Source organism: Erpetoichthys calabaricus, chromosome 9 (genome assembly GCF_900747795.2).
Source record: "Erpetoichthys calabaricus chromosome 9, fErpCal1.3, whole genome shotgun sequence".
Lineage (NCBI taxonomy): Eukaryota > Metazoa > Chordata > Cladistia > Polypteriformes > Polypteridae > Erpetoichthys > Erpetoichthys calabaricus.
The window spans coordinates 189,553,459-189,580,833 of record NC_041402.2 but is presented as its reverse complement, the minus strand read 5'-3'; the positions used below and the strand labels follow the sequence as shown (position 1 = coordinate 189,580,833).

Genomic DNA, 27,375 nt, shown 5'->3' with positions numbered 1-27,375 from the left:
GTCCTCCACAAAACGAAACCGCTGTAGTACAGATATGCTTATTGGATTAAATGACATTTCCCCAGACGCACCCGCCCTCCATGATATGTCATCCATCCACATATCGGAGGGAACAGAAACTGATTGCCGTTCTATGATTTCCGATTCGCTAGCGAATCGCGGGCTTACTTGTTATACAGAAGCAGAATACAATGTGAACTTTGACAAACCGAAACATTACAGCCTAAGTAGGAGTACATCTTGCTTCCAGCAGGCAGCTCTCAGCTTGTCTTCAGTCTGTCTTGCTTTTGAATGCTGTATTGAAAAAGGCCACATGGTTGCCGAGATAGAGTTGTCTTCATCGTGGTCCTCTCCTCATGGCCAAATGGTTGGAGACAGAGGTAAAGGCAAAGTGATCAACTTTATACCACTCTTACCACAATTTGTGCGCCAGAATGGCCTCAAATTTAAAACCCATCATAAACAGCCATACTTCAGACCAATAGAATTAGTTTTACCCATCTCCTCTTGGTCTATTGACCAATGAAAGCGCTCGGGATCCTCCTCATCCCCTAGTTCAGGGGTGAGCAAAGTCATTCCTGGAGGGCCGCAGTGGCTGCAGGTTTTTGTTTCCAACCCAATTGTTTAATAAGAAGCACTTATTGCTCTAGACACACTTCTGCTTCATTTTAGTTATGTCCCTCATTAAGATTTTGAACCCTTATTGCTTATTTAAGTCTTAAACAGCTGCATTCTCGGTTTTTAATTGCTCCTTATTAGCAATAAGATGCAAATGACAAAAGAAACCAGCAGTTATCCATTTTGCTTGTTACCCTATACACCTGTGTGTATTTATCGTGCAATATTTGGTTTAATTAAATACTTGGAAGGAAAGAGAAGAGAAAAAAGTGAAGGACTGAGAATTTCTCATCCGTTTTACACTTCAAAGTATTTGGATGATATCCTTAGAATGGAAAAAAAATCTGGGATATGAGAATGACTTGACATAGCAGAGTTAAAGCACTAACAAGCCATGAAATGTAATTATTGGCAAGGATTGTTTTCTAATTAAGCAACTGGGTTGAACAAAAACCCGCGGCCCTCCAGGAATGACTTTGCCCACCCCTGCCCTAGTTGCTTTGCTCATTCAGGTTGTGGCCTTCCTGCTTGATGGTTTGGCTTATAGATTCATTCAAGTCCATACCCAGTCACCGTTGCCAGATAAGTTTGATGCATGCTTATCCTTCCATGCCATAAATTTCACATCATTAGTTAGTCGTGAGGTTGGGTTGGGGAGGGAATGTTGGGCTGGGAGTGGTTAGGTAAACTCCAAAGCACCACTCTTCTCATCAGTAAAGTAAAACATGCCTCCTGAAACAATATCTAATACTAAATTGCCTTGTCTAGCTTAAAAATAAAGACATATACATTTATTTATCAAAGTATATGTCACTACCGCTGAACATCTGGGCCTGTACGTGTGCCTACTTGAGCAGGGTGACCTTGCGGGCACTGCAAGATTTCAATCCATTACGGCATAGTGTGTTACCAATGGTGTTCTTGGTGACTGTGGTGGTCCCAACTGCCTTCAGATCATTAACAAGCTCCTCCTGTGTAGTTTTGGGCTGATCTCTCACCTTTCTCATGATCATCCTCACCCTATGAGGCAAGATCTTGCATGGTGCTCCAGACCGGGGGCAATTGCAGGTCATTTTATATTTCATCCATTTCCAAATGATTGCACCAACAGTTGTGACCTTCTCACCAAGCTTCTGGCTGGTGGTCTTGTAGCCCATTTCAGCCTTGTGCAGGTCTACAATCTTGTCCCTGACGTCCTTTGACAGCTCTTTGGTCTTCTTGCCCATGTTGGTAGAGAGGTTGGAATGGAAGAAATTGATTCTGTGGGCAGGTGTGCTTTATACACCTCACGAGTTGAGATCAGGAGTATCTGGAGTTGATTGATTGATTGTATGTGGCACACAGCCAATCTTGTGGGAGGCAGAATTCTGGCTGGGTTGTAGGGGATCAAATCCTTATTTCACTTAATGACACACAAGTCAATTGTGAAAAAGAGAGTGCAGGCAGGTGGAATGGGTGGAGAAGAGTGTCAGGAGTAAGTTGTGACAGACTGGTATCAGCAAGAGTAAAAGGGAAGGTCTGCGGGGACGGTAGTGAGAGCAGCTATGTTATATGGGTTGGAGATGGTGGCACTGACCAGAAAGCAGGAGACAGAGCTGGAGGTAGCAAAGTTAAAGATGTTAAGATTTGCACTGGGTGTGATGAGGATGGACAGGATTAGAAATGCGGACATTAGAGGGTCAGCTCAGGTGTGACGGTTGGAAGACAAAGTCAGAGAGGTGAGATTGCGTTGGTTTGGACATGTGCAGAGGAGAGATGCTGGGTATACTGGGAGAAGGGTACTAAGGATAGAGCTGCCAAAGAAGAGAAAAAGAGGAAGGCCTAAGAGGTGGTTTATGGATGTGGTGAAAGAGGACATGCAGGTGATGGATGTAACAGAAAAAGATGACGAGGACAGGAAGATATGGAAGAAGATGATCTGCTGTGGCAACCCCAGAAAAAGATGACGAGGACAGGAAGATATGGAAGAAGATGATCTGCTGTGGCAACCCCTAAAAGGAGCAGCCAAAAGAAGAAGAAGATGATTTTTTCTGGATTTTTGGTTGATATTCCATCTCTCTCCATTAAAATGAAACTACCATAAAAATTATAGACTTTTCATTTCTTTGTAAGTGAGCAAACTTACAAATACAGCAGGGGATCAAATACTTATTTCCCCCACTGTATATGCTAAATATCACTCCACTACATTCCACCTCTTGATAAATTTTTTGTACAAGGTCTTTATGAACATATATTAAACATTCTTCATTGTGTTAGCAGTCAGATTCACAAATCTTGCTTAAAGTTGCAGTACCAAAGCATAACAGAGCTGCTTTGTTCCCCCCCCCAGCCCACAAAAAACACGCGCCTCCATGCAACACTACGCTCTGTTAATTATTATGAAGAGTGGACAGGTCCCCCTTGGAGTTCGGGTCGTGCTAATAAATGACAGAGCACAAGGTCCTTGAAAATTAACATACATCTTGTGGTGGCAAAAATAACAAAGTGCTAGTACTGTGGCATTTTAAAAACTGAGTTTTTCAGTAGTACCGGTATACTGGACAACCTTAGTTTGGAGTATGTAAATGGAGGAGAGGCACGTCACACTTTGGAGGAAGCACATTTGTCTGTTTGTTCATGATAAAGACTGCTGCTGAACTCCTAGTGTTTGTTCAGTCACTAGTCTAACTATGGAAGTTCATAATGCTTACCCACCACAATGAAGTGATCTCACCATACTTCAGCAGTGTAATAAAAGACATAAGGGGATCGTATTATCTGTCACCTGCTGTGATTCCTAGTCACATAGTTTATTAACCTTGGAAGCACCAACATTTAGCAACTGCAGGTATTAATTAGATAAGCTCTCCGACAAGAAATTGTGCTGAGTTTTGTAGTGTGATGCCGGCTTTAAGTAAAGTGAAAGGCAAAATCTGTCTTACCTTAGTAAACTGGCCACTCACCTCACTTGGGCATTCTGCAGTGCTCATGACGTCTGTTCTGTCAATGGTGATGCTGAGGTCTACCATCCACTCTGAGGTCCTGTTCCCAGGCCAGGAGAAATAACTTGGCTGGTGTACCACCATGTTGTTATCAAAAAAGGAAATCCCCAGTTACTAAAAAGCAATAAACGTCGACACAGCCCTTCTATAAACTTATAAAATGATGATCATTTGATCTAGAACAGCTGTGAGTGTCACTTCCATCATGTGGTGCTATCCACTAAGTGTGATCAGAAGACACCAGTTCCTCTGTTTGTCCTCATCCTTGAACCCCTGAAAATGAAGGACGAATTCTAATGGCATCATTTCACATTTTATGCATTGCGTCCTGTTTCATGAAGGGCTAATCCACTCCTAAGTGACCGGACCTACATGTTACATCCATGTTGAAAGCTTCTTTGCACTTTTTCACATTTATAAAATGAAATTCTCCCCTCGGTTGCATGAAAACTCTCTTATATCCAAGCTTACATATTTCTATCATTTTCTTCACTGATCCAACACATGGTGGTAATTAAATTTGTTGTGTGTGTGTGTATTTTTTGTGTTTTTAGCCCATTATTTTTCAATTCTTTGCAAGACTTCTATTCATCTCACAACTAACTGGGCGATTAAGCTGGTCGGCTTGTAATTTATTTACTCTTTCTACTTGTAAGGATATAATCATTAATCTCTTGTTCTTTTCATTCGAGTTTTTTTTTTTTTCTCCTTAAAGGGGAAATCAAAGAATTGCAAATCTATTTTTCTCTTTTTTTTTAGACTTGAACATTTTAACAGGAGTACAGCAGATTTGCATATTTTCAATACTTGTTAGTGTAAAAATAGTTTGAATTAGTTTGAGCTTTTAAGCCTATAGAACAACCATGAGGTTTAGAAATGTGAGCCGTCTAATGCGACCTGCTTTTAATATTAGAATCCCCGAAGCCTCCGAAAAAACTTGTAATCCCAGGGCCACCTGAAATTCCTTTGCACCTCTTCATCAGCGTCTTTTGTTTTGTAAATATGTCAATCAGCACAAACAGCCTGCTATCTCATCACCCCCCTTAACGGAACTCAACTTGGGCAAAAACTTCTCTCAGCTCAAGGCTCCTTATGTGCGTGTGAGGTGCCTGGAGTTGTATAGGGTAAGTAATACAGCATATAGTCATTTGGAATACATGCATTTCATGTGTGTTCCGTATCTACAAAGATCTGAGTAAGTGTAGGATGAAAGGAAATGCGAGAAATGCTGAACACATACTTAAAGCAGAAACTTTTTCCATATTATACTAATAATGACATGAAGTGTATAATGTGTCAAGACTTTAGTCCAAATATCAAATAAAATGGAAGTTCCATTTTACTTATGGTGCCAAGTTGCGTTGTGGTGCAGCAGTCTATTAGCCAGCAAAAGCGCTGTGAAGAAGCTGTCTGTTGTTACAGTTCTGCCTTTGTCCAGTCTGATAGCAGTCACGGGACATGGTATCTTTGATTGCTGGTACAACAAATAGTTCTGAGCAGGCATCAACCACAGTGCTGTTCTTGTGAAAAGAATGGAGATAATGGCATCAACTCAGAGAGGGGAGAGGCAAGTTTGTTGTACCACGTGAACGTCGCTGGGTGAATAATACTGAATAATTAAAAAAAATAAATAAAAAAAAGCGCTAACTCTTACAAGGAGCCAAAATTTACACCGGGTGTTATAGACTCAAATCAAATGCGTGTTTTTATTATAGTAATAATAATAGCAGCTCACTACTCAAAATGCGGAGAACCAGGACTCGAACCGGCAACCGTTTGGTTATAAGGCAGCAGTTCTTACTTCTGCACCATCCAAGAATGCGTATTAGCTTTCTGTCGATTGACATTGTAACTCATTGACAGCAACACGTAAATTGAATTAATTTTTTTTTTTTTTACTTTGGTTATATTCTTGAATAAAGGCGCATGTGTTTATTTGTTTTATTTGGACTAAAGTCTTCACACATTTATTTATTTATTTGTTTATTTATTTATTTGCTAGGAGGTTCGCCCTCTGCTCACTTCACTCACCGTCCCCCATGGCCTGCGCTATGCGCTAGCCACTTCACATCTCTGACTCTCGTGTTGTGAAGAGGGGGGGTTGAATGCACCCCAAGGAGACACGGTCGCTCCTTCAAATCCCCCTCTTAAATGGTGATACAATGGGAAACAAATTTTTTTTTTTTTACCTCCTCTTTGCTCGATCAGCTGCTGGCTTGCTGCTGCCGCCATTCCACTTGATCTACATCTCGCACATTGCTTTGAACATTTAAAAGCCTGTACAGACAGCTGTCCTACTCTTTGTCTTTTATTTTAACTTTAATTTTAATCAAGACTCAGGTGGCGCCGAGAGTGGCAGCCTTTTCAGCAGCTCTGTGTACGGTGAATTTCCCCTTGGGATTAATAACGTATCTATCTATCTATCTATCTATCTATCTCTATCTATCTATCTATCTATCTATCTATCTAACTATCTATCTATCTCTATCTATCTATCTATCTATCTATCTATCATTCATTATATAGTGACTTTCATATCTATCTATCTATCTATCTATCTATCTATCTATCTATCTATCTATCTATCTATCTATCTATCTATCTATCTATCTATCTATCTATCGCCCCGGGCGTGGTTAAATCTTTTGGCACAAAGTCTCATCTTGCGGGACGTGAGTTCTTGATATTTTTTAGTTTATAATTTAAAAACAGAATAAGAATCTGAAAATCTAACAATTTCGCATTAAAGTTCGATAAATTCTGAAAAGAATGATACCAAACATATATATGTAGGTTTTAAAATAAGCCCAATTTAAAGCGTGACAAAAACAGGACATAAAAATGTTCACATAAAATCGTTGCACTTTTAGGCTTAGGATTTTATATATAGAGAGTAGATGAAGCACTTTAAAAACAACATCAGGGCTGACCGAAGTGCTGTAAAATAAAACCCAGCATATAAGACACACAATAACTAAAAGGTAAAAGAAACAGAACACACACAAGAGTTGAAGAAATTCGTAATAAAAAAAGTACACAGATAGTCAACATATCACACTGGGTTAAAGGCCAGGGAGTACAAGTGTGTTTTTAAATAGGATTTAAAGACGGCAAGTGAAGGAGCCGGCCTAACATGCACTGGCAAATCGGTCCAGAGGTTTGGAGCTGCAACTAAAAAAGCCCAATCACCTCTTAAGTTTGCATCGTGTCTTAGGAACACGTAAAAGCATGTGGTCTGCTGACCCGAGAGGGCAAGATGGGACCTGAGGATGCAGCATTTCCGACAGATAAAATACACTTCACGTCATTATTAGTAGAACATGGAAAAAGTTTGTTTTAGTTATGTGTTCAGCATTTCTTGTATTTCTCGCATTTCCTTTCATCCTACACTTACCCTGATCTTTGTAGATATGGAACACACATGAAATGCATTTCTTCCAAATAACGATATACTATATTATTTATCCTCTACAACTCCAGGCACCTCACACGCACATAAGGAGCCTTGAGCTGGGAGAATTTTTACCCGCAAGTCATTGACTACTTTAACTCTTTTAGGGCTGATGTCGACTTTTGTTGACGGTAGGGGTTGAGGTTGGATGTTGACTTTAGTTCACATCCAGGGGCAGAGGGTAATAATGAGCTGTAGACATTGACAAAACTCACCATCACGTTACGGGTAGACCCTCTTTGCTAGGAGGACTGTTTGACTCATTGACTTGACATCGAATCCCTGTGTGTGTGGGGAGCGTAGAGTGAACAACATCTAGAATGTCATTCACATCGGGCAAAACAGCAAAGCAAATGTGCAAAGAAAAATCCTCTGTGGGCATTATTAATTTTTTTGCTTTTTGCATATTATTGCTGAATCAGACTCTGACACATCAAACTCCGATTTTGATGCAAGTGATCTGGAAATCAAAAAACGAAAGGCAGGTAGCTGTTACTTTTCCAGAAAGTGCCCTTCAGAATATAAATGGTTAGAGAAACAGGTATGTAGTAAGTATGTAAGCAGTGTGACAGCCAATCTTAGAAAGCTAACGTTTAATGTTAACGGCATATGGTGTTTGCTTTGTATGCTTTTTAGAAAACTGAGTTTTTGGGAAAAATATTCAGACCTGGGAGAAAATGAAAAAAAATAATTAACCCTGAAAGAGTTAACTAGAGCAGCTTCTGTACTGTGGTTTGTTCTAAAACCTGACTTGTCAAGAACAGAATTTGTGATCATTTAGCTGCGTAATGACTGACCATAAGAACCGTACTCCAGCTATTGTGGACAGTGTTGGAGGGGAGATGATTTGTGGCTGGATCTGCACACCTCAATCCCCTTTGAATCCACCATGAACGGCTCAGAGTATTTAAAAGGAAAATTTGAGACTACTTGCCCAACACCTAAATCTTGGCTGAAATTTGACCATGCAAGAGAGTGATGATAGATAGCAAGATACCAGCAGAGTGGGGTAAGCGTATCAGAATCAAGAATACAGTAATCCCTCACTTATCGCGGCCGACCGCGATAACTGAATTTCGGCGAAGTAGGGACACTATATTTATTTAATTATTAACGTGTATTTGGACGTTTTTAAACCCTCCCTGTATTGTTTACAACCCACCCTTTACTCTATTAAAAACAGGGACAACTGCTAAGCAATATGAAATCGGTAGATAAGTTTACACTTACTGTATAGCGAAGTACACGTAGCAGCTTGTAGGCGGTCATGACGTCGTCGACCTTGTTGCAAAGATTCCTAAAGCAGATTCCATCCAGACTACTGCCTTATCACGTCCACTTGCAACTCGTTTTGCACGCTGGTTAAAGGACACTGCGGCCGTAGATCTTATATGTTTTTTCCTCCTTTTTAAATAAAAAGAATCGTGGACTCATTGATGCTGTAATGGTGTCCTGCAGCAGTGTAGCTGTCCCTTCCTTCAACATATCCAAAACTTTTACCTTTTCTGCAATCATTTGCATCATCTGTTGGTGCTTGGACACGGTCCCTGAAGCATTAGCACGTTAATGATGAATGAGTGAGATGAGACTTCCTGGTTAATGCAACACTCCGTCGCTGAGCCAATCAGCAGCACACAGGAACTTAACTGCGTGCTCTGATTGGTAGCTTCTCAGCCATCCGCCAATAGCATCTCTTGTATGAAATCAACTGGGCAAACCAACTGAGGAAGCAAGTAAAAAGACCCATTGTCCGCAGAAACCCGCGAAGCAGCGAAAAATCCGCGTTATGTATTTAGATATGCTTACATATAAAATCCGCGAAAAGTGAACCGCGAAGTAGCGAGGGATTACTGTATAGGAAACTACTGTTTTGTGGAGCGATTCCTGATTTTTTTTTCGTGTGTAACTTGTATATTATTACTTGTATCTCTGTAATGCATTACTGATTTCTCCAGTGGCAAAGTCACAACTTTGCATCATGGAAGGAATCCATGCTGGGGTCTTTTTCATTGTGTTCTCTGCTAGGACTTGATTGTTGCTAAGAACACGAGGACAATTCCAGGCAGCCCTTCAGAGCCGATCCAGTTGCTTGTTTGCTAAATTTGGCACTGGTGTCTGTTCCTTTAGGGGGCGATATAGCTCCCTAGTTACTAAGTTACTAAGTTCTTTTGTAATTGCGGCATTTTAAGTAACCAAAAACTATATAGATATGATATTAAAAGGCGATACCTCTCCCATAGTGATACGGCAGTAAAAATCACAAAAGAGAAAATAACTTGGCTTTCTTTAGCGACGATTTACGCGGCATAACAGACAGGAAACCAAAATAGCAAGACAATACCAAGGTGGGATCTTGATCTATACAGTCTGCCATTTTTCGTCGCCGCGCAGAAAGGATTTTTAGGACGGATGACAATATCACCCATCCATCCGTCAGCTTCAAAGTATTTGGCTGCTGTCCAAGTCTTTATATACTGTCTTCTCCACGTGCAGGCAATTACTTTGGTTCCAAACAAGGAAAGGAGAGGATTCGATTTCATCTCTAACATACAGAAATAGTACAATGCCCATTTACATATTTGTACCTTCTCTCTTCAAATTTTTGCCTAGCAGTTCTAAATGCTGAGAGCCCCTGTGTGCTAACTTTGGCCTGGCCTGTACATGTGAGTGGATTTATAAAATAATCTTTGTACAGAGCACAGTGACATTAAACTTACATTCTTATTACAGTGTACCGACTGGTTAGTTGTTCCGCCTCAACCTAGCTGGCCCATCGAAAAAGCCTAACTGGTAAGCCAAATAACCTCTTGTGCTTTAAAGCACAGCTAGCAAACACTGAGAACGACAAGATGCCACTTAGCAAACTGGGCCGAGTCTTTACAGCAGGTAGTGATGTGCAGCAGTTTTACTGAATGATTTTGTTTCTGCTCAGAATTTCAACCTGTATCCCTTTTTAACCAAACACCATCCCACCATGTATTTTCTGAGCTCATTTTTTTCCAGCTGGTGTTCGTGGGGGAGTTTGAACCTATCCCAGAAGCAACAGGCATTTGAAATGAATTGAAATTTTTGACATGTAATCCCCCGGCATGTATCAGTATGAATATTAACTGATCTGGAGACTCAGCGGCATTTGACCATGAACAAGGACCTGAGGAGACTGGCTTCATGGTCAAAGAACAAAGATGTGCTGCTCAGATGTGAACTGTGAGGAGGCCATTTTTTTCTTCACTCCTGATTAGGAGGAGCCCCCTCAGCCCCTGAGAGGAGATGCTGCTGTTGCAACCTTGGCAGCTGACTCAGAGAAATGAAGTAAACCAAATTTGAAAATGTCAAGTTTGATGAAAATGAAATTATTTTCTGTTTGCTTTCTTAGGTTCTCGTGGGGAAGAGAGTTCAGAAGAGGACCCCCCTATTGATATATCTGCCGTTCAAGATATGTTGAGCAGCCATCACTACAAATCCTTTAAAATTAGTATGATACATAGGTTGCACTTTACCACTGATGTCCAATTAGGTAAGTTTGCTATTAAATTATTCTGTATGCCGCTCTGTATACATATTGTGTGTTTAAGAATTATCTGCCTATCATATAGTGCCTTTCTATTTGTATTATAGCATCTTTCACATCCTGTTTGTTTTGATATGGTACCTTTCACATCTCTGTTATATAGTGGCAATATTTACAGTCTCCGTGCTGCCCTCTAGAGCAGCGTGCCATCCTGTCAGTTCCTAACATTTTGAATGGCTTTGTGAGTGGATGTGTGAGTGACGTAAAGCAACATCTTTGGTCGCAGTCGCTCCTAAATATGAAGGAAGATTACAAAAGGTGGTAAAATGATGGTGAGGGAGATGAACAGACTTCTATTATTTCCTATGTTTATAGTGACAATTTCATTTTAGCTGTGTTCTGTTTTCTTTTTAGTTTCCAGTTTTCTTGCCCTAGAAACAATACAGTTCCAACTAATTCAATTTTTTCACATGAACCTTTTGTTTCATTTCAATTACGTCATAATATATACACTATCCTCTGATGAAGGCCCCTGGCAGGAGCTGAAAGCTCAGGAATAAAAACTACTTCATGATACATGATTCATTTTTTTTCCCTTTGTGGTTCTCCAGCTGCAAATATATATATATATATATACACACACACACACACACAGGGAGATACACTTGAAAGAAGCCCCGAATATTCTGTAATAACTCTCGCTAGGATGAAGCAATCTGAACGAAACAACATGTAATGTGCTCCTCAGTATATGGAGCTTCAAACAGGCAGAGATGCCCCTGCGTTAGAGCGATGAGGTAAGCGCTAGACAGCCGTCGTGATGTTTAACCACTGTTTGCAACTTCTGGGTACCCCTTCATACCCCCTCACTCAGTCACTCGACTTCTCATTGGGATGGTGGTGTACAGTATTGAGCAGTGCGTCCGAACCTATTGGGTCACCAATTCGTTTACGCAATGTCGGAATCAACTGGATGACTGGAAGGTTACTTCCAGCAAGATGGAACAACATGTCACACATTGACAAGGAGCTTAGCAGAAACTGAATCCTTCTTCAGCAAAAGGGTAATTTCAACACGGTTGCCAGATCTGACACCACCAGACTTCTTCCTTTTGAGGTTGAAGGAAAAGTCTATCGGAACAAGCCTTGGACTGTGGAAGACTTGAAGGAAAACATCCAACGTGAAATTGCTGCTATTCCCCCCGAGACGCTTGCAGATATGTTCAGGAACATGGAGCGCCGCATCGAAATGTGTCTGTCAGAAACCAGAAAACCACTTCCAGCATCACATGTAATGCAATTGATTCCACATATGTCAAGGTATAGAGCCGATTTTTCTGGTTTAGATTGCTTCATCTTTTGAGTGAATCTGCTTGTATAAACTGTGTGTGTATATATACATATATATATATATATTGTATGTACAGTATATGTATATATATATATATATATATTGTATGTACAGTTTATGTATATACAGTGGGTACGGAAAGTATTCAGACCCCCTTCAATTTTTCACTCTTTGTTATATTGCAGCCATTTGCTAAAATCATTTAAATTAATTTTTTCCCTCATTAATGTACACACAGCACCCCATATTGACAGACAAAAAAAGAATTTTTGAAATTGTTGCAGATTTATTAAAAAAGAAAAACTGAACTATCACATGGTCCTAAGTATTCAGACCCTTTGCTCAGTATTTAGTAGAAGCCCCCTTTTGAGCTAATACAGCCATGAGTCTTCTTGGGAAAGATGCAACAAGTTTTTCACACCTGGATTTGGGGATCCTCTGCCATTCCTCCTTGCAGATCCTCTCCAGTTCTGTCATGTTGGATGGTAAACGTTGGTGGACAGCCATTTTTAGGTCTCTCCAGAGATGCTCAATTAGGTTTAAGTCAGAGCTCTGGCTGGGCCATTCAAGAACAGTCACAGAGTTGTTGTGAAGCCACTCCTTTGTTATTTTAGCTGTGTGCTTAGGGTCATTGTCTTGTTGGAAGGTAAACCTTCGGCCCAGTCTGAGGTCCTTAGCACTCTGGAGAAGGTTTTTGTCCAGGATATCCCTGTACTTGGCCGCATTCATCTTTCCCTCGATTGCAACCAGTCGTCCTGTCCCTGCAGCTGAAAAACACCCCCACAGCATGATGCTACCACCGCCATGCTTCACTGTGGGGGACTGTATTGGACAAGTGATGAGCAGTGCCTGGTTGTCTCCACACATACCGCTTAGAATTAAGGCCAAAAAGTTCTATCTTGGTCTCATCAGACCAGAGAATCTTATTTCTCACCATCTCAGAGTCCTTCAGGTGTCTTTTAGCAAACTCCATGCGGGCTGTCATGTGTCTTGCACTGAGGAGAGGCTTCCGACAGGCCACTCTGCCATAAAGCCCTGACTGGTGGAAGGCTGCAGTGATGGTTGACTTTCTACAACTTTCTCCCATCTCCTGACTGCATCTCTGGAGCTCAGCCAAAGTGATCTTTGGGTTCTTCTTTACCTCTCTCACCAAGGCTCTTCTCCCCCGGTAGCTCAGCTTGGCCGGACGGCCAGCTCTAGGAAGGGTTCTGCTCGTCCCAAACGTCTTCCATTTAAGGATTATGGAGGCCACTGTGCTCTTGGGAACCTTAAGTGCAGCAGAAATTTTTTTGTAACCTTGGCCAGATCTGTGCCTTGCCACAGTCCTGTCTCTGAGCTCTTCAGGCAGTTCCTTTGACCTCATGATTCTCATTTGCTCTGACATGCATTGTGAGCTGTAAGGTCTTATATAGACAGGTGTGTGGCTTTCCTAATCAAGTCCAATCAGTATAATCAAACACAGCTGGACTCAAATGAAGGGGATCACAAGGATGATCAGAAGAAATGGAAAGCACCGGAGTTGAATATATGAGTGTCACAGCAAAGGGTCTGAATACTTAGGACCATGTGATATTTCAGTTTTTCTTTTTTAATAAATCTGCAACAATTTCAAAAATTCTTTTTTTTGTCTGTCAATATGGGGTGCTGTGTGTACATTAATGAGGAAAAAAATAAATTTAAATGATTTTAGCAAATGGCTGCAATATAACAAAGAGTGAATAATTGAAGGGGGTCTGAATACTTTCCGTACCCCCTGTATATATATTGTATGTACAGTATATGTATGTATATATACAGTCTGTATGTACAGTATATGTATATATATATACTGTCTGTATGTACAGTATATGTATGTATATATATATATATATATATATATATATATATATATATATATATATATATATATATACTGTCTGTATGTACAGTATATGTATATATATATACTGTCTGTATGTACAGTATATGTATATATATATACTGTCTGTATGTACAGTATATGTATGAATATATATACTGTCTGTATGTACAGTATATGTATGAATATATATACTGTCTGTATGTACAGTATATGTATGAATATATATACTGTCTGTATGTACAGTATATGTATGTATATATATATATACTCTGTCTGTATGTACAGTATATGTATGTATATATATATACTGTCTGTATGTATGTACAGTATATGTATGTATATATATATATATACTGTGTATGTATGTACAGTATATGTATATATATACTGTATGTATGTACAGTATATGTATGTATGTACAGTATATGTATATATATATATATATATATATATATATATATATATATATATACTGTCTGTATGTACAGTATATGTATGTATGTACAGTGTATGTATGTATATATATATATAGATAATGTTTATAGTGTGGCCCGCCAGCTGAACCCGACACAGACACGTGTGGGACACAAGTTCAATGCACACCCTTCCTTTTATTTTCTTTTTACCTTGTGGGAAACGCGTTCCCCACAAGTATGACACAGTCCAAGCACAAGCACAGCACAATACCATAAGTCTCCTCCTTCGCTCCTCAGGTCAAGCTTCATCGCTCCTCCTCCCGACTCTGGCTTCCCGAGTAGTGGCTGCTGTCTCCTTTTATAATGTACCCGGAAGTGCTCCAGGTGCTTGATTACTCATTTCTGGCAGCACTTCCAGGTGTGGCGGAAGAACTGCCCATAAGGGCTCAGCAGCAGCTGCTGCAGCACCCCCTGGCGGCGCCTGCAGATCCCAACAGTGCTGCACCACACTCCAACTCCCATGCAGCCCTGCGGGAGTCTGAGGCAGTGCTGCAACCCAGGGGGGTTGCCATCTAGTGTCCTGGGGGAGGTTAATGCTCTGGCCACACTTGCTCCCCTGGCCGCATGCTCCAATATATATAGGCTTGGTGTCCCCAACACATTCTCTGATACTTTTATATTGTTTGGAAGCTTATTCAAACATTCAAAGGTGTACAACATAACTCCAGATGTAAAAAGTCTGAAAGAGAAATATCTGACCTTTACTTAGATCTGCAGAACATGAAGATTGAATGAAGGATGATAAAGTTATAGCCAGTTCAATCAAAGTAGCAGACAGTGGACAAAAGTGAGGCAGAGTTTAAAGGGTTAAGTTGGACACAATAACTCAGAAATGCACAACTCAGCAGTTAATAGCATTGGAAAATACTAGATGTCTGCTGATTTTGATGTCTACAGAGGTAATATGTTGTGTTTGTTGTGTACACCGGCCTGCAGTATTTTACCACTACATTCAGTTTTAAGTAGGTAAGTGTCGTATTCTCGGCCCATCCAATTTCTTTTATTAAACATTTGTTTATTCATGTGATCTCTTCTGCTTGGGATCGCTAGTGTCAGCTGTCTTTTTTTTTAAGGCACTTGGTTAAGTTCTGTCCAATAAATGAATTATGAAATTGTTTATCACAAGATTCCCAGAAGTCCCTCTGTCAATATTATACTCACATGAGCCTGCTCAGAGGTCTTAACCTACAAGAAGAGGCCCTCACCTTAAAAAGCAGCTTACAGTTTGTATCGCAGAGGGACTCGGCTCCCAGATCTGTATTTTTTTTCCCCTTTTTGGTAATTTAGTTTATCAAAATTTAATTTGAACAAAATTGACTGAACAAGCAAAGTGATGTATGTTTGGAGAAGCACTGGTTGCTTTGAAAAAAAAAATGCAATTTTGGTTTTGATTTATTAAAAAAACAAATCGCATTTACTTTTGATTTCTCATAGCGTTCTATAATGTTTAAGTTATAAGTCTGCACAGAATGAATTTTTTCATCAAGCTCTCATACCACCCATGGCCACATTTTTATGGAGTCCATTGCTAATAAAAAAAAAAAAGACTCCTGCAACAAACGTAAAGAAATGTGTGATGTGGAATTCTTTAGAGAATAAGTTTTATTGTGAGCTCGCGTTTCCTCGTATCTATTTTCCATTTCCTATTTTCTTCTTTATTACATTAGCAGGCAATTATTTTTTCTTATAATAGAAGACCTGTCATTTTAATGAAAGGTTGAAAATTGTAATACCGGAATACTTGAACACCTAATTAAATTTCTTTTATAGACACTGGATTTCAGCACTATGTGCTCGTCCTTTAAATTGTGTCAATTAAAAGTATATTTTTACTCATTATTCTTCTTTAAACAATTCTATAAATATATAGCACTAATGACTTAACGTACGCCCTACAAGTGTTGTTTACTCTCATCATTCCCAAAACATTTAATCTTTGTTAAATGCAATTGTAATTTTTTTAACAAATATCTCTACATGACTTAACTATTCAGTTTTTATCGAAAAACATTAGCAGTTGAAAAAGCCGATCTTTGAATGTTTAATGTCAATGTTAAAGAGCACACGAGTGGTTGCTTCATGTGTTTAGAGAGTGAGTTTCTCATAACTACACAGACCATTCTAACTAACGGACCATTTTGTTTCACCCCTAAAAGGAGGGATGACCGCACTCTCGGTGGAGGTGGGGCTGTGGAGGGAAGGTTGCGTCGTGATTCGCTAAAATTGAGTGAGGCGCATCGTCCGAGTCTATCACGGTGCAGTCGGTGTCTTGCAGTGTGACGTCGTTTGTTGGTCATTTATTAGTTAGTGTTCCTGCATTGTGTGCCCAGTTGTCACTTGTGAAAGAACCGCAGAAATGGCGACTTTCTTGCTGTGGGTGGAGCGTTCATAAAGGTGAATAACTTTTTTTTTTATTTATTTAAGGTTTGGACTTTGCAATGATCCATAGTGAAGGGCGAAGTCTAGTATTGAGTTCTGTGCAAGCCGTGATCAGCGGTGAAACAACACTAATTTTGAGGTTTGATTGATATTTTTGCTTAAGGGAAACTGAATTGCATGCAATACCTGCTGCTTACACTCGGCCCATCTCTCCTGCGGGCAGTCCTGGCGGTAGCGCAGCAATGTTTTAACTGTGCGGTGCATATGGTTTTCAGCTGCAGTGGAGAATTTATCAGGCGCAAAGCTCGTTGACTGTTTAATTGCTTAGCACCACGCTGGCACTCGTTGCTTCATGGTATACCTGAACCTCCGGATCGTCATTCCACGCAACTGAGAACGGGATTTAAACCCAGGGCATTATGAAGGAGATTTTGCACTTATGTCATTTTCATTGCTAAGTTTGTTTCTTTTTGACATGTGAAAGTTCAAATTTTAAATTGAATATGGTGTGGCTTGTTTACATACGTAAAAGCAAAGTGCTCTAAGCATTCAGTGCTTTCAATAATTGGGGGAATTTTGCAGACCCTTTCTTGTTTAACTTTTGTACGTGTTGACTTTGTGTTGATTGTTGTTTCTGTCTTCTGATTGAGCAGCACTTAACACTAGAATTACCAGAGCCTACGAAAAAACTCGTAAATCCGTCCCACCTTAAATCGCATCTTAGATCCGTTTGCACCTCTCCGCCAGAGTCCTTTGTCATCTAAATGTGCTGATAAACAAAAGCTACTAGCAGCCAGCTATTCCATCCCCCCACCGACTTAGAACGAATTTCTCCTAGCTCATGGCTTGCCTTGATTTGATTTTCTGGGATTGAAGTGGAGTTTTAGAGTGGAAATAATATAGTGTTATTTGGAATACACGCAAATTTGTAGCCAGAGGAGTGGTGATGCTGATGGGTAAAAACAGCCTGCGCTTTAATGGATCAGTCGCTTTTCTTCTGTGCTATAAACACCATTAACTAGTGTTCACATATGTGCCTGCGGTGCGGAGCAGCACAACACAGAAGTGTAAACTGCCTTTGACGGCCTAGCCTGCGATACATAGCTATGGCATACACTTGACGCACAAGTATGAATCGGGCCTTTACACTCCAGCACACCAACGACACCACTTAATGCTATTTTATAAAAGTTGGTTTAGTCGAAACTTTTGCAATGTGAAAAAAAAAAGATGAAGGCCACCACCACCCTTAATGTTGGAGCAGAATTAATAAACCCCAGTGTGAAAATGGCCCAAGATATCCAGCAAATAGAAGGTACTGAAATAAAGCACATATGCGCACATGCACCACTTCAGGGTTAAAGAATGTGAACAAATTGGCCATTTAGTAAGTCACATGCATCAAGGATGTTTCTTTCAAGATTTCTGAAGCATCCATTGAGTTACATCTGAATTTGACCCATTGAGAGTGAAAAGGGAGTATAGTGAGAAAGTCAGGTGGCAATTTGGAACCATCTGGACGAGGACAGGCCATTCAGCCCAGCAAAGCTCGCCAGTCCTATCCACCTGAGTATGTGACATGCCTTAAATTAAAACTGCAAGTCTGCACTTCAGTCACATCTTGATGGCTTCTTTTCAAATCCATTCTGGTGACAAACGGCAAAAATGATGAAAATTGTGTCACTGTCCAAATACTTATGGACCTAACTGTGTGACAGATGGTTTGACTCGTCTTGACATCTACTTATGCAGGACATCGAGATGTTTGGGGTTCACCCTATTTTTGGTCTTTTAGACCCATAAAACAAATACAGTGCATCCGGAAAGTATTCACAGCACATCACTTTTTCCACATTTTGTTATGTTACAGCCTTATTCCAAAATGGATTAAATTCATTTTTTTCCTCAGAATTCTACACACAACACCCCATAATGACAACGTGAAAAAAGTTTACTTGAGGTTTTTGCAAATTTATTAAAAATAAAAAATCTGAGAAATCCCATGTCCATAAGTATTCACAGCCTTTGCTCAATACTTTGTTGATGCACCTTTGGCAGCAATTCCAGCCTCAAGTCTTGTTGAATATGATGCCACAAGCTTGGCACACCTATCCTTGGCCAGTTTGGCCCATTCCTCTTTGCAGCACCTCTCAAGCTCCATCAGGTTGGATGGGAAGCGTCGGTGCACAGCCATTTTAAGATCTCTCCAGAGATGTTCAATGGGATTCAAGTCTGGGCTCTGGCTGGGCCACTCAAGGACATTCACAGAGTTGTCCTGAAGCCACTCCTTTGATTTCTTGGCTGTGTGCTTAGGGTCATTGTCCTGCTGAAAGATGAACCGTCGCCCCAGTCTGAGGTCAAGAGCGCTCTGGAGCAGGTTTTCATCCAGGATGTCTCTGTACATTGCTGCAGTCATCTTTCCCTTTATCCTGACTAGTCTCCCAGTCCCTGCCGCTGAAAAACATCACCACAGCATGATGCTGCCACCGCCATGCTTCACTGTAAGGATGGTGCCTGGTTTCCTCCAAACGTGACGCCTGGCATTCACACCAAAGAGTTCAATCTTTGTCTCATCAGACCAGAGAAGTTTCTTTCTCATGGTCTGAGAGTCCTTCAGGTGCCTTTTGGCAAACTCCAGGCGGGCTGACATGTGCCTTTTACTAAGGAGTGGCTTCCGTCTGGCCACTCTACCATACAGGCCTGATTGGTGGATTGCTGCAGAGATGGTTGTCCTTCAGGAAGGTTCTCCTCTCTCCACAGAGGACCTCTGGAGCTCTGACAGAGTGACCATCGGGTTCTTGGTCACCTCCCTGACTAAGGCCCTTCTCCCCCGATTGCTCAGTTTAGATGGCCGGCCAGCTCTAGGAAGAGTCCTGGTGGTTTCGAACTTCTTCCACTTATGGATGATGCAGGCCACTGTGCTCATTGGGACCTTCACAGCAGCAGAAATTTTTCTGTAACCTTCCCCAGATTTGTGTCTCGAGACAATCCTGTCTCAGAGGTCTACAGACAATTCCTTTGACTTCATGCTTGGTTTGTGCTCTGACATGAACTGTCAACTGTGGGACCTTCTATAGACAGGTGTGTGCCTTTCCAAATCATGTCCAACCAACTGAATTTACCACAGGTGGATTCCAATGAAGCTGCAGAAACATCTCAAGGATGATCAGAGGAAACAGGATGCACCTGAGCTCAATTTGGAGCTTCATGGCAAAGGCTGTGAATACTTATGGACATGTGCTTTCTCAATTTTTTTATTTTTAATAAATTTGCAAAAACCTCAAGTAAACTTTTTTCACATTGTCATTATGGGGTGTTGTGTGTAGAATTCTGAGGAAAAAAATGAATTTAATCCATTCTGGAATAAGGCTGTGATGCACTGTGAATACTTTCCGGGTGCACTGTATATATATAATAGAGAGAGAGAGATTAATCTACATTACAGTGCAAACCCCAAACTTAATGGCCTGTTTCAACTTACACAAGCCTGGAAAGGGGTTCCCTCACATAAGTAATCTAATTGTGCCATAATTTCAAAATGCCTCTCAACAGAAAAGAAACCATCAAAAACCTTTGACTTGAAGAGTACAATCCACCAAACTAAGGAAAGACACTTCTTTAACAAAGAAGAAACCACAAAAAAAAATCCTCAAAAAGAGAAAAAAGGGAATTTTCTGAAATGCAGTCCTAGCCAACCGAGTCCCAAAAACAAAATCCGTAGCAGAAAAAGTCAATAAGTCAGTAATTCAAATTCAAGAAGATGCGATACTGACAATCGGCTCAATGTGCCTCCCGTGAGCTCCCCATTGCGCTGGCTCAGGAGTGGTGATGTCAGGGTGGTCTTGCCTCTTGGGGTACCACCCATAAAACAGAATCACTAAAACTCCTTTTGTGAGTCTTAAGTGAATTCCGTTTTCCTGCCTGTGTTCATGCTGCAGAAACGTAGAAGCAGTTATAACAGGGAGCTGTGATGCGTAAGTTGTGACATAAGATACTATGGATAAATATGTCATTTGTTGATAAAAAAAAAAAGTTTTAGTATGTCTGATTCTAGTATAAAACTTGTTTAAGTGGGTTCAATTCCTGCCTTGCTCCACTAACTTAAGTCCCAGGCTATACCAAAAGTATAGGCCTCAAAATAGAGCCTTGCCACCCCAAACTCAAGGAGCAGGCTTCTTGCCTGCACAGACCGAACACATAAAAAATTATAAAATTCTTTAAAATCTCAAAATTGAGAGAGCAAGAGAAATTGTTAATCCTCTAGCTGAAAATAACAAATAACAACATTTTTTGTATTTGTGATTTGTGACCATTAGGGGGTGTAGAAGCACTGCAAACCCAGCTACACAACACAGTCCCGGGATCGGTGCATCCAAGTTCTTTCCACATCGCCCACGTAGTCTCATCCACTCTCCTTCCAACTCTGACTACTCATACAGGAACCTCGGCTTCTTTTCGGCCGGACCTGAGAGTACTTCCAGTGCTGCCACATTGCATCCATGAAGTGCTTCTGGGTCAGACCAAAGTTCTTTAAAGTCGGGGTGGTCTGTTTTTGCAGCATCCATGAACCACAACAGGACTATCTCACGGGACTGCAATACCCGGGATTAATAAAGTATCTATCTATCTATCTATCTATCTATCTATCTATCTATCTATCTATCTATCTATCTATCTACCTATCTACCTACCTACCTACCTACCTACCTACCTACCTACCTACCTACCTACCTACCTACCTACCTACCTACCTACCTACCTACCTACCTAAGGCGAAGGCCAGCCCATGCGTGGTGTCCATGACAAAGTTTATTAACTAAAATTCAAAAACAATAACAGAAGTAATGACAGATAAATCAACATTAAGACATACCCAAGTGGGCTACCTAAAATCAAATAAATCAAGTCTGCAATCCAGAAATGAAAGTCCATCAACCAAATAATAATCAGAAAAAGCATCTCTGAAGAAGCAGAATCCAAAGAAGAGTCGAAAACCAAAAGGTTCAACTACCTACTTGGAATGCTGGCTGTTAAATTCGAGTGTAGCATCAGGTGGCCCCGTCCCTCTGGGTTCAACAAACCGAGAACAAGCAACACAATTTACAAAACTGACACACACAGCGATAACGTCTCTCAAAACCTGTGAGTCGAGCAAGACCCCTCGTAACTGCAGAGTCTGAGAAGCGGGTATCATGGGAGCGTGCCAGTCAGGAGAGGTTCAGACACACAAAGGTACCCAATAAAAAATAATAATAATAATTCATTACATTTATTTAGCGCCTTTCTCAGTACTCAAAGCGCTATCCACACAGGGAGGAACCGGGAATGCTAATGAAGGTACAGGTAGGGCAAGAGATATTTTTTAATTTATTCTGTTAACGGCAGTACAGTATGATTGTGTAAGTAAAATATTACATGTTGTACCGTATTCAATAATGTAATTAAAGTATCATAAGGTGGTCAGAATTTCACTTTCAACTGTTCAGTGGGTTAACACAGTTTGACTCCTGTCAGATAGAAGCAATCGCCCAAAAACGAGTCACTTAGTCCAAAATAAAAACTTTGCAGTATAATAAGCACTGGAAAGTACTAGAAGCCGATTGATTTTCTGTGAAATTGCTCCAATAGATTTAGCTCTTGTGGCAGGTGGTCTGCAGCCGCCTCCCTACAATCAAGGCTGGAGTCGGGTGAGGAGGTGGACGAGGTCAGAGGAGGCGGCAAGGAGAGGCCCTGAGTGTTTGTGAAGAGAAAAGGAGACGGCCTGTGAAGAGCCAGGATTGTGAGAGACTGTGGGGGTTTGTTAGTGTGGTGCACATAAGACTTGTTTATTTACAATTAATATATACGTGTGGTGATGGCTTTAAATGTGTCTGCCTGCCTGTGTCCGGGTCGCCTATTTCACACTCTATAGATATTATCTTTCTGTGCTTATTTTTTTCAAAAGATGTTGAAGTAAAAAAATATTTAAAATGCTTTAAAAGTAAAAGCAAAAGTTGCACGCACTGACTAGAAGTGCTGCAACGTTTGCTTACTGATCCATATTACTAACCGAGAATGGTAAACCGGATATGGACACAGGGACATGCCCGTGGACGCAGGAGACATAGTGCGCAGGCGCCACACAAAGCCCCCCCACCCCAGAGTGAAACGGGAGAGAAGTAATATGGAAGCAGGGACATGCCCATGGACGCAGGAGACATAATAAAACAAGAGGAGTCAACGCCCCGCCCCAGAGTGAAACGGGACACACTACGGAGTCCACAAAGGTTCACAGATCAATCCCGACATAGTGCGGAAGCACGTCTGACACCGCGGAAGCAAAACTGTCTCGGCTCCAAAACCACACAGCTCAACAACGAGCCCGCCTGGACAGATACAATGTACATAGAAGACTACAACGCGTGTCTCACACTGCGGAGGCAAAGCAGGCACGGGTTCAAAACGAATGAGCTCGAATGACCGAGATACAAACACGAGCCCGCCTGGATATAATTAATGAACGCAGGTGCCTACAACGCGCGTCTGAAATGCCGCAAACCAGGCAGGCACGGCTCCAAAAAGAATGAGCTCGACTGACCGAGATACAAAGTGAAATGGGAAACACTATGGAGTCCGCAGTGGTCCACAATGCACCGCATAATAGTACGGACGGAGCTCCGTATTAACAGTGGGGGGCCCCAGAGTGACACAGGCGAACGCTTCGTATTAAATGTACGTCATCCTCACACGTCCAAACTATACAGCATAGGTGAATCACATTACAGTGATGCATTATTGACAGTGCAACCACAGACATCGCTCCATATTAACAGTAAGTGCAATTATTCATATTACTAACGGTACACAACGGAGAACTACTGGAGTCACGATCACGTCTCCAAAACTATACAGCGCCACAATACACGTGGGCGCCTACAACGCGCGTCTGAAACCGCGGAAGCTTAACTGTCTCGGCTCCAAAACCATACAGCTCCACTAACGGAGCTGCAGAAACGAGCCCGCATAGACACATACAATGAACATGGACGCCTACAACGCGCGTCTCACACCGCAAAAGCAGGACGACTGCACAGCGGGCACGGGTTCAGAACGCCGGGGGTAGGCGAGCGAAGCGAGCAGGGGGCGGAGCCCCCTTGTATTTCTCTAAAACAGTCTATTTTGGAGACAGGTGTCACAAGAACTATGCAGCCTGACCAGAGTTCTTTTGTTGGCCATACTTGTTGGTCACGGTAGATTCTATTTTTTTGTTTACGTCCTCACAATCGTGTAGCTGTTATAGTTTCAAAGATTCAGATTTATAAATATTGACACATAACTGTCATAGCTGCTTCTCAATAACAGTTGTACCTTAAGCAGCACTTCAAGACATTTACATTTGTTACAAATAATAATACTTTTATTGTGGCTCACCTGTGGCGCAGATGGGGAGAGTGAATATAAGAGCCGTGGAATGGCCAAATGGGGGAGGCGGCTTGATGGCTGAGGTCTCCAGGACTCTAAACAAATCCAAATCATATTATGGGATATCATCTACTGTTAAATTCTGCTCCGTACTTATAAAATTTTTATTTTTATACTGTATTGAGGATTTGTTCTGTTCTGTGTATTGTATTGTATTGACCCCCTTTTTCTTTTTGACACTCACTGCACGCCCAGCCTACCTGGAAAGGGGTCTCTCTTTGAACTGCCTTTCCTGCGGTTTCTTCCATTTTTTTCCCTTCAAGGGTCTTTTTTTGTCGTCTTAGAGAGTCAAGGCTGGGGGTCTGTCAAGAGGCAGGGCCTGTTAAAGTCCATTGCGGCACTTCTTGTGTGATTTTGGGCTACACAAAAATAAATTGTATTGTATAAGAGCGCATTCTTCCATTTTATTCCACGCAATGTGATCTAAAAGTCCATTTGGTGTTAAGAGTGCAGGTCACCAGGTCAGGTGGCGTTTACTGCTTCAAGTACAGCTCAACGTCCGTTATAACAAACTCGGTTTTAACACCTTTTTTATTTTTTTTGATCCTAGCCAATTTCCTGTGGAGCTAATGTTATATAAAAAAAAAAACTCATTACAGAGAAGTCCGTTTTATCTGCAAAATTTATTACAACCCTGCACTCGGGTCCCAATTCAGGTGGATCGCTATCAGTGCATGCTCCTAAGTCATTTTTCATTAAAAAAAAAAATAAGTTGAAGCACATAGTTTTGTTTTATGAAATCCATGAAATTAAATAAATAAAAAAGAAGCCCAGGTGTATTTCTTCTCTACTTTACCATTGCACTGTGCTGAACAGTCAGTTAGATTGCACGTTTTTGTAACTTGGTTTCCTCGATAGTCATGACGCCTTTGCAGCGGAGTGGACCTCGAAGGGTTACAGCAGACGTTGTGGGCGTGTCTAGGCGGCGGGATAACTGTCAATCAAATGCGACTTCGGCTCTAGTCGCGGAGCTGTGGAGGTTTGCCGTTGCTCGACTCTGTCGATGACTTCCAGGTTTCTCGAGTTTTGGCTGAACACGTTGATCAGATTGACGCTTCATTTTTTAGTTCGCCCTTCAACAAAAGCGTCGACTTCTGAGCTTCCCTCGTGTCTATGCTGCTCATCCAGTTTTCAACATGTTTCATAAATTTGTTACAATTTCGCCCCATGAACACTTTTCACATTTTAATATGTCTTTGAATTTTGTGCTCTCACATTTATACAGGCAGTGTTTCTTATTTATGAATGTGACCTTCATTTCCTCAACCTTTTTGTCATGATCCTTTTATGTAAAACTTTTGAAGTTTTTGAAAAAAAATAATGAAGAACAGATGACAGTCAGACGGAGCTGGTCAATCCATTAGGTGACGTCACCTGAGGGGCGCCATTTATGAAAGTTACGGAGCTCACATTATGGACACCAAGTGGTGCCGTTTTATGTAACTCAAGTGCTGCCTGCTTTTGAACACTGAGGGGGGGAACCCCGACCCCACTTTCCTCAGGATCTCGAGGTCTAATAATACTGACTGCATGCTGTGGACGCCGAGGGGTGCCATTTATGTAACTAAAACAAATTATTTTACAGGAAAAGTTGGAACTTCTCACTGCCATTGATGCTAGCAAGAAGTCAAAAAAAAAGATGTCGGCATTGAGTTTGGAATTCCGTAGTCCGCTTTGTCAACAACCATGCCATGTGCAAATTCAAATATTGCAAAATCCCTGTTGTAACATATCATTTTTTTTCAGTCCCAAGCACTTTGTTCTAATGCAGGGGTGGGCAGATTCAGTCCTGGAGGGCCGCAGTGGCTGCAGGTTTTTGTTCCCACCCAATTGCTTAATAAGAAGCCCTTATTGCTCAAGTGACACTTCTGCTTCACTTTAGTTGTCTCGCTCATTAAGATTTTGAACCCTTATTTCTTATTTTAGTCTTAAACAGCTGTAGTCTTGGTTTATAACTGCTCCTTATTAGAAACAAGTAAGCCCGCAATTTGCTAGCGAATCGGAAATCCAAGAATGGCAATCAGTGTCTGTTCCATCCAATATCTGGATGGATGACATATCATGGAAGGTGGGTGCGTCTGGGGAAATGTCATTTAATTAAATAAGCATATCTGTACGGTTTCGTTTTGTGGAGACGTGATTCCGTTACCTTTGTTGACACCGACTGCTGGCAGAGTGGAGCACAGCAAGTTTAGTTTACAGGTTATGGTGTTCGTGTGCCAGCCACTGAGTCTGGGAAGCCGCTGGGTTAGAGTTTGTGACCGTTGTGTGATCTATATTACTGGCACAGTGGATTAGAGCAAGTGTAGCTCACAGGTTGTGTTATTTAGGTGCCACCTACTGACTCTGGGAAGCCTCCGCGTTTTGGGAAGTCGCTGCGTTTGACTGTTGGGCAGGTGCCATGGCGCATTACGTTGTGTTATTTGGGTGCCACGTACTGACTCTGGGAAGCCGCTGCGTTTTGGGAAGTCACTGCGTTTGACTCTGGGGTGGGCGCCGCCGTGTTTTGGGAAGCCGCTGCATTTGACTGTTGGGCAGGTGCCATGGCGCATTACGTTGTGTTATTTGGGTGCCACGTACTGACTCTGGGAAGCCGCTGCGTTTTGGGAAGTCGCTGCGTTTGACTCTGGGGCGGGCGCGGCCGCGTTTTGGGAAGTCGCTGCGTTTGACTCTGGACTCTGGGGCGGGCGCCAAACTGAATGACTGTTATGTGATCTACATTACTGGCACAGTGGATTAGAGCAAGTCTAGTTTACAGGTTTTGTTGTTTGTGCGCCACCTACTGACTCTGGGAATCTGCCGCGTTTTGGGAAGCCGCTGTGTTTGACTGTACAGGTTGTGTTGTTTGGGCGCTCAGAGGTTGTGTTGTTCGGGCGCCACCTATTGACTCTGGGAAGCCGCCGAGTTTTGGAAAGCCGCTGCGTTTGACTCTGGACTCTGGGGCGGGCGCCAAGGCCGCAGTGCGCATGCGCCTCGGTGCGTCCGCCGTGCATATATTAACTGTGGTTTAGTAAGATAGATAAGATGCAAATGACAAAAGAAACCAGCATTTCTCCATTTAGCTTGTTTCCATTGACACCTGTGTGTATTTATCATTTACTATTGGGTTTAATTAAATACTTGGAAGGAAAGTGAAGAGAAAAAAGTGAAGCACTGAGAATATCGTCTGTTTTAGACTTCAGATCATTTGGATGATATCCTTAGAAAGGAAAAAAATGTAGGATATGAGAATGACTTGACATGGCAGAGTTAAAGCACTAGCAAGCCATGAAATTAAATAATT

At 41.5% G+C, this 27,375-nt stretch overlaps 1 protein-coding gene across 1 annotated transcript in view; it reads left to right on the top strand.

Moving 5' to 3' along the window:
- Nucleotides 1-27,375, top strand: part of mapkap1 (MAPK associated protein 1) — a 438,131-nt gene that overhangs the window by 319,378 nt on the left and 91,378 nt on the right. Inside the window, exon 10 of the mRNA XM_051932333.1 lies at nt 10,430-10,570. Within this exon, the coding sequence (XP_051788293.1) occupies nt 10,430-10,570 (141 nt within the window). The remainder of the gene's footprint in view (nt 1-10,429; nt 10,571-27,375) is intronic.